General features: G+C 43.7%; 1 protein-coding gene across 2 annotated transcripts in view; it reads right to left on the bottom strand.

Annotated features, from left to right (window-relative positions):
- Positions 1-624: 624 nt before the first annotated feature.
- The window catches only part of LOC141943190 (deubiquitinase DESI2-like), a 58,069-nt gene continuing 39,700 nt past the window's right edge, over positions 625-18,993 (bottom strand). For both annotated transcript variants that reach the window (XM_074867994.1, XM_074867995.1), the window contains 2 exons: positions 18,564-18,705; positions 625-1,554 (listed from right to left, as the gene is read on the bottom strand). In XM_074867994.1, the coding sequence (XP_074724095.1) occupies positions 1,312-1,554; positions 18,564-18,705 (385 nt within the window). In that variant the 3' untranslated portion in view covers positions 625-1,311. The remainder of the gene's footprint in view (positions 1,555-18,563; positions 18,706-18,993) is intronic.

Genomic DNA, 18,993 nt, shown 5'->3' with positions numbered 1-18,993 from the left:
TTTCTCGTCAGCTGTCAGAATGAGCATAAATACATCCAAGGACCAGATTCTTGTCAAGAGCCAGCCTGGAGAGGCCAGTGAGCCAGCTGTGCCTATTTTTCATGCCACTGAAATAGTGCACACAACGGAAGACACCATGGTGGCCCACGCATTGGAAGGGTCATCCATGCTTTCCAGATGTGGCCCTAAGTTTCCCCCTCCACCTCCAAAAAGAGAGGAGAGGGAAACAGGTTGACATCCTTTGGATTCACCACTTTTTTACCTTGAGTTGGCTCAAAAACAGGCTGGGGAAGGGTGGCTCTGGAGACATGTTTTAGGTCTATGAGTGCAGGAGCAAAAGCTGAAGGAAATACTGACCTTGCCAACAAATTCTCTCTTATCCTTGTGCTCAGGAGGGCTGTTCCCCCAAAGACAGCCAGCAAATTTCAGCTAGGAGAGAGATTCCCCAGGGAATCTGGGGAATAAAGGAAACCAGGAACGCTGCCTAGAATTAGGGGAACTGAGAGGGGTCTGTGCCAAAAAGCACCAATATGGTCAACAGTCATCTCTGCACCTACTTAGTAGCTGCCTCTAAGCACTAGCCCCATCCTCTTTTTGACCCCAAAGAAAAGCCACAGTAACACATTCATTTTCTAGGTTCTTTGTTATTATTTTCAAGAGCAGGACAGTCATTCGAGCTCTTAAATTTGAGTACTGAAAACTGGTGGTCGTAGAACAGCAGCACCTTTCATTTGTCCTTCACATGAGTTAGAAACCTGATAATTACAAAAGGGATGGGGCTGAGTGGAGCTTGTTGCTGGTCTAAGAGATGAGAAGGTTGCATTCTGGCTCTGCTTCCTTCACTGGGTGTGGGCAGGAGATTTGCCATAGGGGAATGGAAATGGCAAACCCAGCCAAAATAGAGAGGAGGCTGCTGGGCTCACATGAGGGGGGAAGAGATAAAAAGATAAAACAGTTCCAGAGAAGGAACTTCACAGTATGGTGCCCCCCTGCCCCTACGCATCCTCTCATGCCCGAGAGAGCCAGCAGTTCTCCATGGATCGAGGAGCATGGGGGCCCTGGAAGGAGAATCCAGTTTAGTCGCCACACTCCTCAGTTCAGCATTGGGGTTCACAGTCATTTTGTCGAGCAACTGTAGTGGCAGCCCTTGGAAAAGGGGCTGAAGCTTCACCTCCTTAGTAGAAAGGGTCTTCCCTCCTCTGTGTTGTCCATTGAAGAAGAGAAGAGAGAAACCAAGGTGTGTGAAAGGGTGTGAGAAAAAAATAGTACAAGAGGGAGGGGGATGTTATTTGAGGGCATACTGGGCACAGTTTAGACACGGGTATGTCTACAGGTTCGCGATGTGCCTGAGGCTGAGGGGGCTGCAGAGGTGGAGGGGGCCTCCTCATCCGTTGTGTCCCCCTGCTCCTCCTTGTGGAGGCCGAGGCTGATGTGGCTCTGCAGGGCTGCTGGGGTCAACCACTCCTTGGGGAGGCAGCTCTGGAGGAAAGGGATACACGAGCTGAAGTAGGCCAGGCGGTTCACCCAGCGGGGGATCTCTTTCCCACATAGTATCTGTGGAGCAAACCGAAAAGGAGCATGGTTAATAGTACTAAAACACATACGTGGTGGCAATGTCATCCCCATCCGCACCACCACCTCAGCGGGGTGAATTCCCTGTTGCTCAGAAGAGAGCTGTTTGAAGTGTAGGGAGCATCTTCTGCAGCCCAAAACAGCTATAAAAGCAAATGACTACACAATGCTCGACACGCACAGAGAGCCCTGCCAGCCATAGCCCTTGCCAGCATCATAGCAGAGACTGGGGGAAACAGTTCACAGTCCTCAACAGCTCAGGCCACTCCAGGCAGTCCATGGGTAAAAGGACAGGCCTGGTGGTGCTTCTCAACCAAGACAAAGACACTCATTTTCCAAGTAGCTCAAAAATTTTGGAAAAATATTTAGTCTGTTGCTGGCCAGACCTTGAGGAACCCAGAAGCTGAGCCTGACTGGGTGGATAGAGATGCCTGCGAAGCTGTTCTTGCTGCTCGATTTTCTTCCTCGGGCTGACACACCACGTCAGTCAAGTTACAGTATCTGGGGGTCCTTTTCCTATCCTAGCACATCACCCTTTAGTTTCTCCTCATATGGTATTTCCTAAATGTGGGAAAGCAAGCAACAAACAGAAAAATACTAGCTTCTCACTAGGCCTGTGTTTCATCACAGATGCTCCTGGCACTGTTTTGGGTTACACTCTGCTAGCACAGATACTGTTTTCCAAGGTCATCTCAAATTCAGCACAATGAAACAACCTGCTGCATATGGCAGCTCCTTTCTTCTGTAGCGTTTGACCACACAGAGGCCAGATTTTAGTAGCTGTGTCTAGCTTAGGCCACATAAGGAAAGTTTCCCTTTACATTTTACCAGACACAGAAGAGGCACGTGGAACTGATCAGCCGGGGTGCCTCAAGAGCCTGTCTTTAGTAAAATATACTGCTTGTGTGACCCTACACCAGTATACTAGAGCCTGAAGTCTGTGGTGGGTACAGTAATCATAATACCCAAATTCACCTTCCCTCCCAGCACTGTCTCCCATGGAGCAAGACAAGCAGGGAGGAAACTCCACCCCGCAAACTTTATCCAACAATCTACGTGGATTAGTGGTTCCAGGATTGCCCATTCTGCACCTTCCACCAGTATTAAATTCCTTTGCTCTTCATCCCACCCTCTTCCTGTCTAAAACTACACTTACTTTAATACTAATTACTGCAAAAACTAAGAGGGTGTTTGTCTGTAATCCACCAAGGAGATTATTTAACGAGATATCTGTTATTGACAATGGAAATGCCATGCTTAGAGGTTTCAAGAGATTTTCAGGGAGCACAACTGGAGCAGTTGCTAGAGGATGGGCCGTGCCACATTATAGCTATTAACGGCTGATGACCAGCTGGTCCTTCATGAGTATGGCCTGGGCAGAACAATCTAAACCCCACTTCAACAGTCACCTTGAGGATAAGGGAATTAGCTTGCTCCAACACCGTGGAGTTTCCATTGAACTGTGAAGAAGGTGGCAAACCTGTGACCATGCTAATTTGGCTACGGAACTCACTTTATTTTGACATGCATTGTTTAAAAATCAATGTGTGAAATTGAAGACATTATCATTAGGTATTAGAGAATGAGCAGAGCCATTTAGCTGCTAAAATTACTTGCAAGCATAGACTGTTCTTTACCTAATACACCCCAAGGACTTTTGTTTCAGTTCTTACCAGTGCTGCATTCTACTTAACCTCAGATACAGCTATATGAATCTGTATTTTTAAAATTTTTAATCTGGGGATAATTACTTTATTAGCAATTCTTTATCTCCATCCAGATCCCTGGTTTCCACTGCTAGAACTATTGCCTGAGCCTATAAGTAGATGACCTCTTCACCTGCTTTTAAGATTCGTTCACAGAAAATTTGCTGATCCATTTGATTTTCTCACCAGACATATCTGACCATTTTCACAGGAATACTGCTGAATTTTTAAAATTGTATTCAGCATGTTCTACTCAAACACTGAACCTGAGCCAAAGCCAAAAAATGCAGCACAACTGCCTCTAGATTTTGTAGCATTTCTCTTTCTTCCTCTCCAGGAGCTTAGGTGACATATTGCTAGTGTAGAAAGTGACTCAGTTTACGTTCCTTGTGATGTATGTGTGCATGTGAGTTTAGTTCTCAAGCAGTTGTCTTGTTAAAGACTTCCCTCCAGATATTAATAGGAAAACAAAACCAGGGTATGATTCTTCAGATAATTAGCTGAAACAACAGAACAGGTAAGACTGCCTGAAAAAGAAATACTCTTTTTAAGAGTTGACTATCTTTGCTGAGCAAATCCCCTAGCAACTGAAATAGCACTTCCCAATGTGGAAGCAATGCTGAGATGTTTGTCTTTTGTTTATGGGAGCTTCTTCAGAATGAATCAGTGACGCAAGGAAGAGCCAGAAAAAGAATAGAGATGTGTGGGCATCAGGCCATCAATCACCAAAGGGCAGTTTGTGGAGCTTAAGGATAATGATGAAGTCAAAGTGATTTCCCTTTCCTCAGTCATGCTTGTCCTCGCCTCTTGTCAGTGAAGCCTCGTTACTATTCCACAGCAAAACACAATGCTCAACAGGAGCAAAAGGGCAACAGCAGGGTATGCCACTAACTACAGCCTGCTCCTGTGTTTTTCACTCCTTGCCATAAAGCATATTGTGCTGGAGCATCCAGCAGTACTTAGCTAATGGAGAAACATCAAATAAACCTGACTGCAATGGGATTAAGCCAACTGAGTTTAAATAAAACAGCACAAGCAAGATGAAGTGGGTGTTTTCCAATTGCGTATGAAGACACAGAAAAATCTACCTACAGCAGCTTTTCAGGGTAATTCTCAACTGAAAACTGCACACTGGAATAATAAACTCACAGAAGCCTGATACTATCCATTGTTTCCACCAGCAGAACTCTTTTTTAGAGGTTTTTAGAGTTTAGGATTTTAGGTTTTTTTTTTTTTCTTGTTTGCCAAACAAGTGAGGTTTTCTCTTTTGAAGGAGGTAAACTTCACTGTTATGGGTCACGTACTTGTCCTGTCAGACTTAGCTGATAAACTGTTATGGGTTAGAAATCACTGGTCCTGACCATCATATCAGATTGTCCTGCTACCCATCCCTTCAGGAAACTTAACATAGCTGTAGTGGAGCCTGAGCTTGACACTGGACAAGAAAGCAGCTGAGCCTCTTAAGCCGACGGGAGAAGGAACTTTAAAGAAATGAACAGAGTCACAGAAGGACTAAGCCTGTGTGGGATGTGAGCCTGAAAGGTAGCTCAGGGTTTACTTATAGCTTCTCTGAGGCAGAAAAGTGTTTGGGATGGGAAAGCCTGCAGAGTACATGAGAGGCTGGACTACTAACGGCAAAGCTTGGAACACCTCAGCCCGTGTAGGGCTTCCCTAAGCTTTGTAAACCTCCCATGAGTAGTGTCCAGCTATCACTGCAAGGCATAGCTCTTCCTCATCTTTCTGTCACTGTCAGGTCCCTGAAGGTGTGAGTTATTCTCACCCACAGAGGCAGCCAGTCCCTGCTGCAGACTGAAATATAACATTTTCAATAGCAAGCACAGCTTGTGATTGCCCACCAAGAGACCTGTCCTGGTTTCAGGCAGAAACTTCGGCAGAGGCTGCATGTACTTGCAGCTTCCACTGAGCGGCACCTCATGATAGAGAGCCAAGTCTCCCACAGCTGCAGCTTCTGGGGACTCTTGAGAGCTGCGAATGACCCAGCTGGCATCTGCAGAGTCAAGTGGAAAGAGCAGCTCAGACATCCGTGGCTGAAGCCAAACATGAGGGAGAAATGGGACATGACAGTTGGGGTGCTATTTCTGGGCAGCTGTCAAATCCACACCAGGATTTCAACTCATCAAGAAACAACTAATTTGGGATGCAAAAAGATCCTCTGAGCATCTTAAGATGTGTCATTTTGCACTAAGCAGTCACTGTTTAAAATGTACAAACTGCCCTTGGAGCTAGGACTGCACTCCATCACTCCTCCCTCCCCCTAAGTGCCCTAAGAACTAGGCTTTGTTGCTCAGGAAGGCCTTAAAGCTCCCTGCAAAGCTTTACTCTGGGCAGGGGAGCTGCCTAGCAGCTGGGAAACATGGGTTTAAATGAAAGGCCACAATGGAAGATGCCTTCTAGAGGACAACACTATCAATGTGCTGCATTTTGTGAGGGCTTTGGGTCTATGGGCATATGCTAGACATTGTTTGAGATAGTCTAACAGGCTGAGCCCCTTTCAAAATAAAGTGAAGGGCTGATTAGTTGTAGATCCTAAGAGAAAGCTCTTGAATGCAATAGGTACAGCGCTGTGCTGGATGACGCAATTGGGGCAATTCAGGCCACGCACAGAAGTATAACTCAAGGCACTTAAGAATTTTTTTTAAGTGAGCCTTCCCAAAGGCACCATGTAGTGTTCTGACCCATGAAAATCAAGATGAACAGAGGCAACATTACATTCCTCAAACAATACATGCTAATTACTTCAATTCTTGTCTTTAAACTGAGGCTCAGAGAGTTCAGCACTGAACATCTGCTGAACCACCCACTGCCACTTCCACTTAGCAGCCTAGCTGAAAATGAGGTGGCATCCAGACAGGGCATATATCCATTTGAGCTACTGTACAGTATTCCCCTTGGTGTGTCTTAGAGAATGCAAAGGGCTTTTATCAGCGCCTGAGGAGTCTAACACACACCCCAGAGCACTTCAGGAGCAAAGCCTTTGGAGCCCAAGGGGAATCTTTGCAGTGTTTGCATGAGTTGGTTCCTATGAGGCCTAGACAATATAGCACAGATGATGCTTATGAGAATTTCAGAATAAGGCCATTAGATACAAACCAGCACATCTGCCTGGGCAAAGCTTGCAGGCTGTGCTAGGGTAGTGAAAAAACATGTAGAAAGAGAAACATGTCAGTGCAATGAAATTAGTACTTGGACACATCTGGAATAAACCATTAACCCAATGCACAGGGACATCTTTTTTACCACCTTGCAAAAACTGAACTGGTAGCATAACTGCCCAGTGCTGGCAGAGACAGGGGAGTCGGAGTGCATCAGTGAGGAACATACCTCTAGCTCTGCACTCCTGAGCAGCTGCTGCACATGGTGTGTACGTTGGAAATAACATTCCTGAAAGAGAATGGACAAACAGCCCTCGCAACATACCTGAAAGCACAGTCTCACCTTGGCGGAGTTGGCATGCTAGGATCAATTGCTTGAAACAGATTTATCGTAGTTACTGTGTAAAAGCAACAATTTCTACTCTAGGGAATATAACTAGCCTGTGGGGATCAACAGAACAGATGAGGGGGGGCCCTTTCACTGGGCCGTGAAGCTGTATGCAGCATGCATTCAGCAGAGCCAGGAGTGGCTTGCATCTTGCATGGGAAAGGGTAGAGCTCAGAAACTGTAGCTGAGGCTGAATGAGCTCAGTAATGAGGCTGCGTGCTGGGAGGTGGCATCTTGACTCAAAGGCAGGAAGGGAGAAAACTTTTAAATGAATTTAAGCAACTGTCTACAATGCTCCCATTCTCCTAGGCAATCCCTTTTTGTTCCACAGCAGGCAGGGTACTGTCACTCCTACAGGTCCTCCGCAGCACTGCAGGTGTTTCTCCTATGTAAAGCAGAAGAAGCATCTGCACCGTCTCCCTGAGACCAGCCAGGAGCAAGGAAAAGGACACACATTGAAAGGAGAGACTAATACCCACCACGTTGCTCCCCTTGTGATGCTGGTGTGAATGTGTCTGTCACCTCTGTGGTCCTGTGGCTTGAAGGACAGAGCTGACTCTGTGCAGGAGTCTGCATGCAGAGAGATGCCAAGAAGAGAGATGATGGAGTGTATAGCTCTGAGTCAAACAAGACAGCTGGCTTATAGCACCTCAGCACTCACAGCACTATTTCAGCTTCACTGGCTAGGCCACCAGTGGAGAGGCACAGTAGCTGCAAATGTGACATCTTGATGAACCACATTCAGAGCAGCATCACTGATTAGTTATGTACCAACACTGGAGTATGGCAATATGCTCTTTGAGCATGAAGTTCCTTGTAACCAGCACTTACATGTACATCCAGCAGCTGCAGGATGACAAGGTAGGCAGCAAGTGGCCTCATAACAGATAACCATTTGGGGAATACTAAGTATAATTAAGCCTGGGCTTGTTAGTGACATTTAAAATAATGATTTTGCCACCAAATGAATGAGCAACTGCAATTCATTCATATTATTGTGACGGCCTGAAGAGTAACTGCCTTCTCCTAGCAGATGCTGTTTCAAGACCAGTGGCTGAGAACAGCTGTTGCCTAATAGGGTTGTGCTTTCCAGTGTTATGGACATGCTGAAGGTGACCAGGCCAACCCAGATGCACAGAGGGATGGACATCAAGAGCGTCTATTTTTTCCTGAATAGCTAACCAAGGAAATCCTGTGTTTCAGTCTCAAGCCTTGTTTCCTAACATTAGGGAGCAGCAGGTTACTGTGGATGGAGATACAATTTGAAGAGAAAATACAGGAACTCATGAGAACAGGGAGAGACCTTCTGTCTGGCAGTGTTGGCAGGACTCCTAGGCTTTAGTGACTGGAACCTTTTGCTTATCAACACACTTAAGACAGTTCATTTACACTCCTGACACTTTTCATTTATCAACAGGCAGCTGGTGAAAAGGACGGGGTGTTTCCTTGCCACCTTCATTCCTGGAAAGGAGGCATCTGTTCTCAGGCATTTGCACACACAAAGGCTCAAAGACTCCATAATGGTGCGACTAGAGGTGAATTCCCAGATAGTACAAACTAACTTAGCTCCAAGGTATTATGCTTATTTATAACAGGTAAGGAAACGGAGCTTTTGGTTTGGGAAGACAGATGCAAAGAGGAGGTTAAATAAAAAAGATTATGCAAAACACCCACATTACACTAGCCCCAAAGAGCTTGAGCTGGGGTGGGGTTTTTTTCAAATTCACTCTTAAAATATCTTCACATTTAATCTGTTTGGCTAGGTGGATCACTTCAAAGGGAAAACCTAAAATAACTGCAGAGGCACATGTGACAAAATCAGACCATTTTTAAAAAATTGAAATGATGTGCTAAAAACTTGCCCTGGGGGGGATTTCTGTTTCAAATTATTTGCCACCTGATACTATTCCCCTGCACATGTAGATAGATAAGGAAAACAGGATGGACTGAGAGAGCTGCAAGATCCATGTAAGAGTTATTCCACTAACCATTTTTGTTGGGCTATAAGACTCATTCAGAATGGCAAGGATAGCTAGAAAGGTTGATGATGGAAAAAAGATGTTTATATTTTCATAGCAGCCTGTATTCTAAGAACTTCCCAAATACTTCAAATTTTAACTAATACACAAACTACACCTAGAAATCTTATTTTGCCACAGCAGAGAAGCCACATTTGGAATGCAATATAGCAGTTTATTAACTCCATGCAGTCGAAATTGCGCGTACTTACAGGCAGAAACAATGACATCCATCTGAAACCATGAGAATAATTCATGGGTGCAGGACGTCTTTATTAATAAGCTGCTTCTAAATGTATGTGGCAGTTAAAAACCAGAAAACTAACACAGCCTGTTCCCCATAGAGCTAACAACCATCAACGGCTGCTGCAATGAAGCAAGTCTTTCTATCAGCTTCGGTGAGGACTGACTCAGGCACCAGGAAATAAAGCTTTCCTAACGTTCTTTCATGCCCTGTGGTTGTTTGTTTTTTTGTTTTTTCATTTCCTTCTCTCCTTTCTGTCTGTTGGGAGCATTGTGTCCCCTGCCAGTAACAGAATCATGTAGGCTTTTACGCAACAAAACACCTATCTCCTACAACAGAGGCAACTGAAAAGCAATTGTTGACCAAGGAAAACACGGATATTACTTGTCTACTTAGGATCTGCTGAAGACCGGTTTATAAAAGCTTCTGCCACTTTTAACTGTGACTCAGATGCCACCTGAAGCTCCCTTCTCTGGTATTTAATCCTTTCTCTCTGACAGCTTTCAGGCTAAGGAGAGCTTCCATAGTTTTTAATAACATTATGATGAGAACTCACGTGTGCCAGGGGCTGGAACTGAAAAGATTTAGGCTTGAATTATTCACTGATGATTAAAAAGTGCCCTCATCTGGTCGTTGATTCAACAAACCTGCCTTCTTCAGAGAATTTACTGAAAGTCAGGCTCCTCTAAGGAAAGCAGGATTCTGTTATAAGTTTGGTACATGCTGTCAGCTTTGCCTTGGCTGGAAAAGGACAGGTGAATAGTCAGAGAGAAAAGAATATGCACTAGCTACCATCTCCTGTCACTTCAGTACAGCTCCACACCCTCTACCAGTAAAGTAAGATCCCTCTATTCTCCCAAAGCTCCAACCATATTGACAAAGGACAACCAAGACAGCCATACCATCAGGTAAGTATACATCAGACATAGCTCTAAAGCCCAGCACAGAGATATCTTACACTGCACTTCAGTTATGTGTATTTCCTGCTATCACTCAGATACACAATGACAAAGCCTCTCTCTGCTACTGTCAATATTGTCAATCTTTACCAATAATACAAAGAAAAGGGGAAAGAAGCCCTAGCATCCAGCCTAGATGTGATCTGCATGCAAACAAGCCTGACTGCACCAAGATCATCCCCTACCTCCCAAGGAAATTCAGACTGTGTGGCTTCACCAAGCATTTCCATCCAATCTGGCATGCAGGTTTAATAATATCACTGTGGTGTCAGCGTCAGTAGTGGGTATGCGAGATGCCTACTTCAGTCCTCTGTAACCATCAGGTTGTAGGATTCACTCTGCAGGCTCCATCTGTTAATCTTCAAGGTATTTCCTATTGGAGACCATCCTTTTAGGCTGATTTGAGAGAGTCCTCCTGACTTCAGGAGACTGGGAGCTATTTACTTCCCAGATTGAGGATTGCAGTGCTGCAGCTCTAAAACTCTGGCTGCAAAGCATCTGACTGTGACAGGGTCCATGATCCCTGCCCTGTAGGAGTCAGCCTCATCTAGGATGCTAAAGAATTTTCCAAGGCTGACCTAAGCCACCTCAGATGCTTAGGAGACTCTCTTCCCTCCTTCCCTCCAAAGAATGGGCCAAGCTCACTTCATTAACCCTCAGGCCTATTTTCCAAGACCCCTCAGCCCTAGAACAAGACCCCCAGGTTCCCCAAAATATTTTTCTCTCTGGAAATTTCTGCAAATCAAATCCTACAACTTCAAAATGAGCTTCCAAAACCACAAGCACACAAATTCCAATTTAGGCCTCTCTCTTCTCCTGCTGAAATGTGTTATCTCTCTGTTTATGTAAATAATCAAAGTAGGACAGTTCCCACAGGAGAGCCTGAGGGACTCCCTGCACCAGAACATTTTGTGCCTGATATTCAGTTGAATTTTCACTGAAATGGAGGAGAAAAGGTAAATAAATCTTTAGTCCACTTTGCTCTCCCACACCCCAGCAAGCTTCTTTCTGTCCAGGAAGCTCTCAGTTACTTGAGGATGAGTATGTCTCACTAGCTAGTTCTGTCGGAATTCACAAAACGTCCTAGCAGAAGTTTTATTAAAACTGCCAGATCCCCCTAAAAGGCTCTGATTTTGATGACTTGGTTTACTCTGAAAATCCTAGTTCAGCTCTAATAATTAGTTCAAATTTTAGCCATTTACCCAGATGGCATCTCTGAGCACTGTCCCCTGGATCCAATCCTTTGGATCAAGAAATGCTGAGCAATAAGGAAACAGACCCTTTAATATTTAAAGGAATAAAGGGGTGAAAAGGATCAGTGGGTACAAAAGGAGGCTGGATAATGAGATACCAATCTGTTTTACTGAAGGGTTTTTAATCCCTCAAATCCAAATGACCCTAAAGAGCCTTCTAAAGAATGATTACATGTGGATGTGAACCACACGCACTAACTTCTGAGTTGGTTTTCGTCTTTTTTAATAGATTTCTCTGGGTATAAGACAAAGTTGTGATAATTTAGGAAGCAAATAGGGATGTTTAACTGTGCTTCAGCATCCCTCAGTCATGCAGCCAAATTCTGCTTTTATTGACTCGGGGAATTTTTACCAGATCACTCAGGTGTTTCTGAGCCAGGTTTGTCCCGGGAGCTACTGCAGATTCTCTGACCATACTCTTAAAGATACAAGCGGGTCCTTCTAACACAGACTCAGCCTTCTCCTGGCTGCCTTCTCTTTTTTTTTTTTTTTTTTTTTTGTTAAAAAAAAAGAAAGTAGGGTAGTTTTAGAACAGCTGCAAAACAGGTAAATAACTCCAGGCTGGGAAATTGCTACAAAATGCAGAGGGTTTTTGACCTTTTCTAGCATTTAAGATAAATTACACACACAAATCAGAAAGAAATCATTCCCCTTTCAAGAAAAGAAAAGAAAGACATGGTAAAAGAATAAAACCTTCTGTCACTGCTGTCCTCAGGTAAAGTTCCAACATCAACAATTTTTAAGGTGAATCAAATCAGTGCCTCTCAATTAATTTCCTAATTATGATGAGCATCAGCTTCATATGTTATCAAAAGGGCTCATAAGACCCACTGACTTTATTGCTATTTCACCACTGGTAAGGCTGTTGGGGAATAAAAGGCTATCTTCCCTGGTGCTCAGAAGCCACACTCCTTTGATAATTGTGTCCCATAACAAGGTGCTAAAGAGTTTCCTTAAATAGGGATCATTCCAGTTGCTTGGCAGTAATCTCACTGATGAAGGGAAGAGTGGTTTCCTTGAGTCATTCTACTTATCTTCCAGTTCTGGTGCTGATTCAAAGGTGTTTTTCTCCCTTCCTGTGGTGGTTTGCCCTTTTCGGAGACATGCTGTAGCAACTGTCATCACTCTGGTAAGAACATAGCTCCATAGCTTATCTTAGACAGGAAACTTTAGAAGCATGGAAAATTGCTGGTGGGAAGTCAAATGAGTCATCTTCTGTTTGTGAATGGGCTAAGCAGCAAAAGCTTTTTCAGAGTCTTTAAGCTGCAGTGACATGGTGTGATCATTATACTCAATACTGTGGAATATCACCAAACTGGAGAAGAACCTGGAAGCAGAAAACCTTCATCCTCTCTCTTGATCCTCTAGTTACTGTTATCTTCTGTAAAGATGATGTCCTCAGGCACTGTACACACACCATATGCCTGCGCATCGGCAGGGCTCATACTCTTGTATGCCCATATTTGAACACCTGGCAGTCAACCTTCCTCCTTTACCCACATTTGGGGATACGAGCTGTGCCAAGTTTGCTTTTGCCTTGCCTAGTATCTGCCTTCCACAAGCCCAAATTATATTGTAGACTTGCAGGGCAATCATGAGCCATGCTCTCACATTGAAAAGAGCCCTCTGACAGCAATTTCACAGTTCCCTATATCTGCATACACCTACCCTTATCAATGCCCAAAGAACAGTCTTGGTGACAGTGTGGAACTCCATGTCTTTCTTGGCACCTCATGGCATACTTACTTGTTGCCCACTGCTGCAGTGACAAGTGCTCCTGCAAAGCAATGGCATGGCTAGGACCTCAAACCTGCGGCATTGGGGGGAACTTACAGCCCAGGAATTACTCTGAGTTTGGCTTTTTCCTGAGAGCACGAATGTATTCCTCTCCCTTTACGTCTGCTTTACAGCAATTTGTAACTTCTGTCCTTTTGCTATCTCACATCTCCTTGTTCTGAAAAACCAGGAAATTCAACAAATCACATTATGGAAAGAACTAATTATTTTACCCTTTCTTTTTGTTTTGAAAGGTTTTTCTAATGTTCAAAAGCCTATATTTTTCCATCTGGCAGAGTTTAAATAGCCTTTTCATCAGCCAGGACAACTCGCAAAGAACATAAATATTTTGCAATTCCTTGAAGGGCCATTTGAATGTATTGCTGTAAGCATACATGGGTGATTGTTAGGAACATAGAGACTTAACAACAGATGATCAAACAGAAGGGCTTTACCCAATATTGACGTGGTCCTAACTGAACTACCCACACATGCATAACCTCATCAGAACGCTAGAATCCCTGCTGTGTGCCAGCAGCATTACCTGCCTGGAATACCAACATGCAGAAAGGCACAAAAGCTCAGAACAAGATGGGAAGTTTGGGCTCTGCTGCTGATGGCCTGACTGATTTTTCTTTGCAGAAATTACAAGCATAAGTCCCCCAAAAGGACTGCCCAACCTCCTGGACAGTTTCTTCAGTGATACTGATACTACTTGATTTTGGGGACTGACAACATAAGCAACATGAAAGGAGTAAGTTTCTTCTAGGCAAATTGCTAATTCCAGTTTGATGAATTTCTTCATTTTAACCGACAAACAATTTTAAGTGGTTTATAAATATAGGTACCATGCGACCACGCTGCAGGAGCCAGCATGGCTGAGGCAACCCTAACTAGATTTTCACAGCTTAGGTCAAGCTCCCCTCACCTTCCCACACTGACATGGGTTGTGAGGGTAAAGGCGGACTGCAAAGGGGCATTAAGTGGTGTGTGTACCAGCAACCTTAAATTGAAGCTGGACAAATGCACAGGGAGTGCATCCAATTTCTTTCTCATGACTATCCACTAGGAAATTCTGCCCTGCTTTACATCAGAAATTCTTTCAAAACTAATTAAGATGGTATGAGGCACTTACTAGGCAGAGGCTTATGGTCTCTGGTAGTTCTTCAGTTCTTAAATACACAAGGTTCCCTGATGAAGAAGAATTTCTCAGGAAATCCACAGGAAGAGACTCCTGATCATGCAGCATGTCCACTGAATCACTTACTGAGAAGGCTGCCATGAAATAGCATTGGAGAAGATGAAGTCTGAACTGCTGCTGCTGAAACCGGGGCATTCTCCATTTTCTTTCCACAGGAGCTGCTTTGTGAGTAGACCCAGGCATGCCTTTTTGATCCAGTAGCTGCTTGTTAGAAGTCCATAGGGAACTGGCAAAGCGGGGAGAGATCTAAGTCTTGAGCAAGTGTGACTATGCTTGGCAGTCTGAAGTAGGGAGTAAGGAAAATTCAGAGCTGTAAGTGCCAATGAGAGCATCACAAAGGCCCTTGCAACTTACAACTGAATGTGGGCAGGAAGATCAGAAGACTTAGAAGAGATACATGGCATTGTAGGGAGAGGCTCAATGCCACAGCAGCACGCAATTAGGTAGCAATTGCACTGTAAAGTGAGGTTTTTCAGAAGTAGGTAGATATCAGGTCTAAGGCATGCCCAGTGGTTAAGTAGAGCTTATCTGCCTGTGCTGGACTTGTCCAGGGATTTTTCATGATGCATAGCCAAATGGAAGAATCATGAACATAGGTCTGAACATGCCCCTAACCATTAGCAGTCAGCCTACATATAACTGTTAAATATAACAGTTACCAGTTATCATGGTGGGACCTGAGCTGTCATCGTATTAAACAGAAATTTGACAGGAAAATCATTCATAAACAGATGTAGATGGAAGATTTCTGAATGGATGTTGTGTTTGCTGAGAAAACACTGGAAAAGGACAAGAAAACAAAAATTTGAAAGTAAAGCCTGACTCCTGTGGCTTCAGCAGTCCTGGGAATGGGGAACCTTACAGGTCCTGGCAATTGGACATGTGGCCATTGTCTCATGGTGTGATCCTGAGAAAGCTGATCTGGGAAGCAGAGCCAGCCTTATACCTCCTTCCCATTCCCTCTGCAGAATCGTTACCTCAGCCAGCAGGACACGTGGCTGCATCTGCCCTCAGTCCATATGACCAGATGGTGACCTCCCAACCACCAAGGCAACATCTGTATGGGTACTAATTAGCAAGCCCATGGCCAGATGAGGAGATTAAGGCAGGCAAACGCAGCTACCTAGCACACGGCTGTACAGCCAGATCTCAAGGCCTGCCAGACAGATTTGTGTAACACACATTAACTTACACATCGCCACACAGCTGTGAAGCTCTAGCTTTGGTTTTGTGTGCTGATACAGAACAATACAAGTCATAAACCAGCCAATTAACCTTGGCAGATAAGAGGCCTGTCATCAAAATATTTCAGAGCCCTTTCTGAAGGAAGAAAATAACCCAGCATACAAGGAGGGATACTTGGGCACAGGGCAGGGATGTGATTTGCCTGGCATTACCCAGGAGGCTCAGAACAACCATCTCTTGAACTCACCACACTGCTTATGCTCCTGGGCAGAAAGGCCTAAGGGGCCGTGGGGCGCAGAGCTTGTCATTCCCTCTTTCGTGCTAAAATTAGCCTCCACACCGTCCCTTTCTGTGGTGAAAGGGCATTGCAGTACTGATAGCATCACCTTTCAGCTGGGCTATTTTATTTTATTCTGTTGAACAGAATTTCTACATATTTTCTTTTAATTCTTTGAAAACTTTTTCCAGTTTCCTGTCTTTAACTGCCACATAACATGGCTTTGCATAAATAGATGCTAACTATCATTATTATTGCTGCTTCACAGGTGAAGAGTCTGAAGGAAAGGGAAGTACAAACACTAAACAGACTCATCTCAATTGGTTTTAGGGCACAAATATCAGTTCTGTTTTCTGCACTCTATGGTGACACATACCTATACAGTCTTGAGAGCCACTCGTCATGTAGCCAGCATGTTCTGTGCATTATAAGGCTGCACCTTATAGATCTAGATGGTAGACCCTATGGAACTTCCTAATGTGGTGACTTTTGTTTTGTTTAGTTTTAATGGGAACTACAGCAAGGAAAAAAAAAAAGCGCCAAGGCTGTAAAATTAAGCAAGCATTCAGATGTTGGGAAATGAGAATTGAAACTTTCATTGCTTTCAGTTCAGGCAGCTGCTGTCTCAACAGATTTCAAGCAGTCTTTCCTCCAAGAGGTCACAAGTGTCCCAAGGTAAGATATGTTGCTTCTCACCCAGCTCTGAAACACAGTGATTGCCAAATTACTGTGTTTACCAGAAAGGCTGGAGACATCTGTCATCAGGCAGCCACATGTATTTCTCATGTTGCTGACTGAGGCACGTTGACCAGCTCAGACTTTTGCTTAGTGTCTTAACACCAGCTATTTCTTTAAGAATTTCAGCGCCCATTTTCTGTATCTTGATGTTAGAGACTATCCAGGGCCTTCTGTTCCTGGGCCTGAAGTGCACCTCCTTTGGTTTTCCATTTGTAATACCTTAGAGAGGGATGATAAACACAGGCACATATGAAGAGCAACAGCAACAAAAAATCCTGCTTGCCTATGAAGGGTTTATTTAAACTGACCTAAATCCTGAGTCAGTTCTGCTCCTGGGAGCAGAAGTGTCAGAACTAGCCATTTATGCTTTTGTTTTATTATCTGGACATGTTATGGGGCAGTGAATGAACACACAGAATCCACCAAGAAAGCTCTTGCAGGAAAACTTAACCCTAAATTCCACTCCTGTAAAGATGTTCACTGCAGGCATATTGGAAGCAAAATTTAAAATACCTTCATAGTTTTTTATTAAGATCTCTTATTTGACTTGTGTTTGGACGGTTGGACAAGGAAGGGGCAGTGAAGGGTTCACTGATATGTAGCAGGAGAATGGCTTTGAGCATATGGCTTGGACATGAGACAGAAATTTTACATATCAAAGTACATAACAAGCAATGACCTTATTTCACTGCTGCAGATAAAGCTTTTTTTTTTTTTAGCTTTTGCTGATCATCACACAGCTTTCTCTTGGGTTTCCTTCATAATTTTTAAAGTTTCCATTTTCTACTGTAGTAATTTGATTATTTGACTCCAAAACAGTAGTGTGGCTAACATTGATTTGATCACTGTACTGTTTGAAACTTCATTCTCTGTTTGTACCAATACAATTCCTTCCTGTTTATTTTTATTTGCTAACATTTACAGAAAGGACTCAAACATTTTCTCTTTCTATAATTAGCAAGGATTAAGCCAATAGAGAACTGGTTTCCTAAGAGCCTAAGCAGGTCCCCTGTAAATGAATTGCTGGTTCTTGAATTCACTAGGGATTTTCTTACAAAAATCACACAGTATTTTCTTCTACAGAATCTCATCTCACTGAGGATCTGTGATGGGCCTGTTTGGGGATGAATAGACACTTGTGACAAAAGAGGTTATTGGCATAGGACTCTTGCCCCATGTGATGAAGAAAGGTGAGAGATGTGAACAAGGATGAGGACTCCAGAAAGAGAAATGAAAGTTTCACAGTTAAAAGCAGCTGAACTCTATTGTGAAGAATTATATTCTCTCCTCGTGTTTGCCATAAAACACCTACTGAATCACAGAAAAAGTTTTTATGGAAGGTCACTTCCATTTTCTACTTTTCTTATCTTTTTCTGACACTGGGTCAAGATCCTGGGCAAGTGCTGAATACTCATACCTTAACTGAAACATGCTTTAAACATCTCATCTGGGGAGTGAGGAGGAAGGCAGCTTCCCCCCAGAATAATCAGATCTTCAGGAATGGAAAAATCAAATATATCAAATTAGCAAATAGTTGGGATAAATTTGTGCTTGCCTGTGCTACAATTCTCTTTGAAGAGAAATAACAGCTCTATTATAATTCACAGTGTTTTTGTGAACATTAAAATGAATAAGCACCAAAGATGTCTATGAGAAAATCAATACCTTTTTTTCATGGGTTTTGGATGGTGCACATTAAATAAGGAAAAGGGACACCCACTTCCTGAATACTGCAAATCTTTGTTTGCAGAACACTGATAAGTCATTTTTATTTCTCTACAGATCGTGTAGGGTTATTTCCGTTTGTTATTAAAATGATGCACATTTGCATGCTAGCCAGATCTGTCCTTCCAATTCCCTCTCAGCGCCTATTCAGCGAACCATAATGCAGGCACTCCTAATTTCCCACACAGTTTAGACCAAATGTGTGATAAACCTGCTACATCTCCACCTCCTGATCCCATCCCTTTGAACAGCAAAGGGCTTCTAAAAATATTAAGGGCAGAGACAGGAGGTTTGACTATGGGCTCTAGCCTGGCAGGCTGTGTTGACCCCAGTTCCCTTTCTGTGAGCACTACTACAGATCTGAAGCAGGAAAAAAAAAAAAAAAAAAAAAAAAATAGCTGTGCCCACCTCAGCCAGAGCAGCAGAGAAGTGATTACAGTTCTTGTGCATCAGGTGGTACGCGTTTCCTTTGTACTCCTTGCCCAGCTCTTCCATAATCTTATCCACGTCCTCTTCTGTGAAGTCTGTGGTGCCCAAGGCAATCGATTCTCTAGTTAAAAACAAAACACACAACAGGAAACATGGAAAGATACAGTAAAGAGAGTGATACATACCCAGGGAGAAGGAAATGATCAGACATTGGCAAGAAGGACAGGCTTAAAACATGGAGAAGCATATCCGGGGCTATCAGAGACTCTCACTAACAAAATAGCACAGTAATATTGCCAGCTTATCCACAGAGCAGGTCACAGCACAGGAAACAGCCCTGAGAGCTTCATGCTCACCACCAGAAAAGTCTTATCTCTGGGGGTCTGCTCCCACTCTGCCCATTGTCCTA

The sequence above is a fragment of the Strix uralensis genome, chromosome 4, assembly GCF_047716275.1.
Source record: "Strix uralensis isolate ZFMK-TIS-50842 chromosome 4, bStrUra1, whole genome shotgun sequence".
Classification (NCBI taxonomy): domain Eukaryota; kingdom Metazoa; phylum Chordata; class Aves; order Strigiformes; family Strigidae; genus Strix; species Strix uralensis.
The sequence above is the reverse complement of the archived record's forward strand: the minus strand, read 5'-3'. Positions and strand labels throughout refer to the sequence as shown.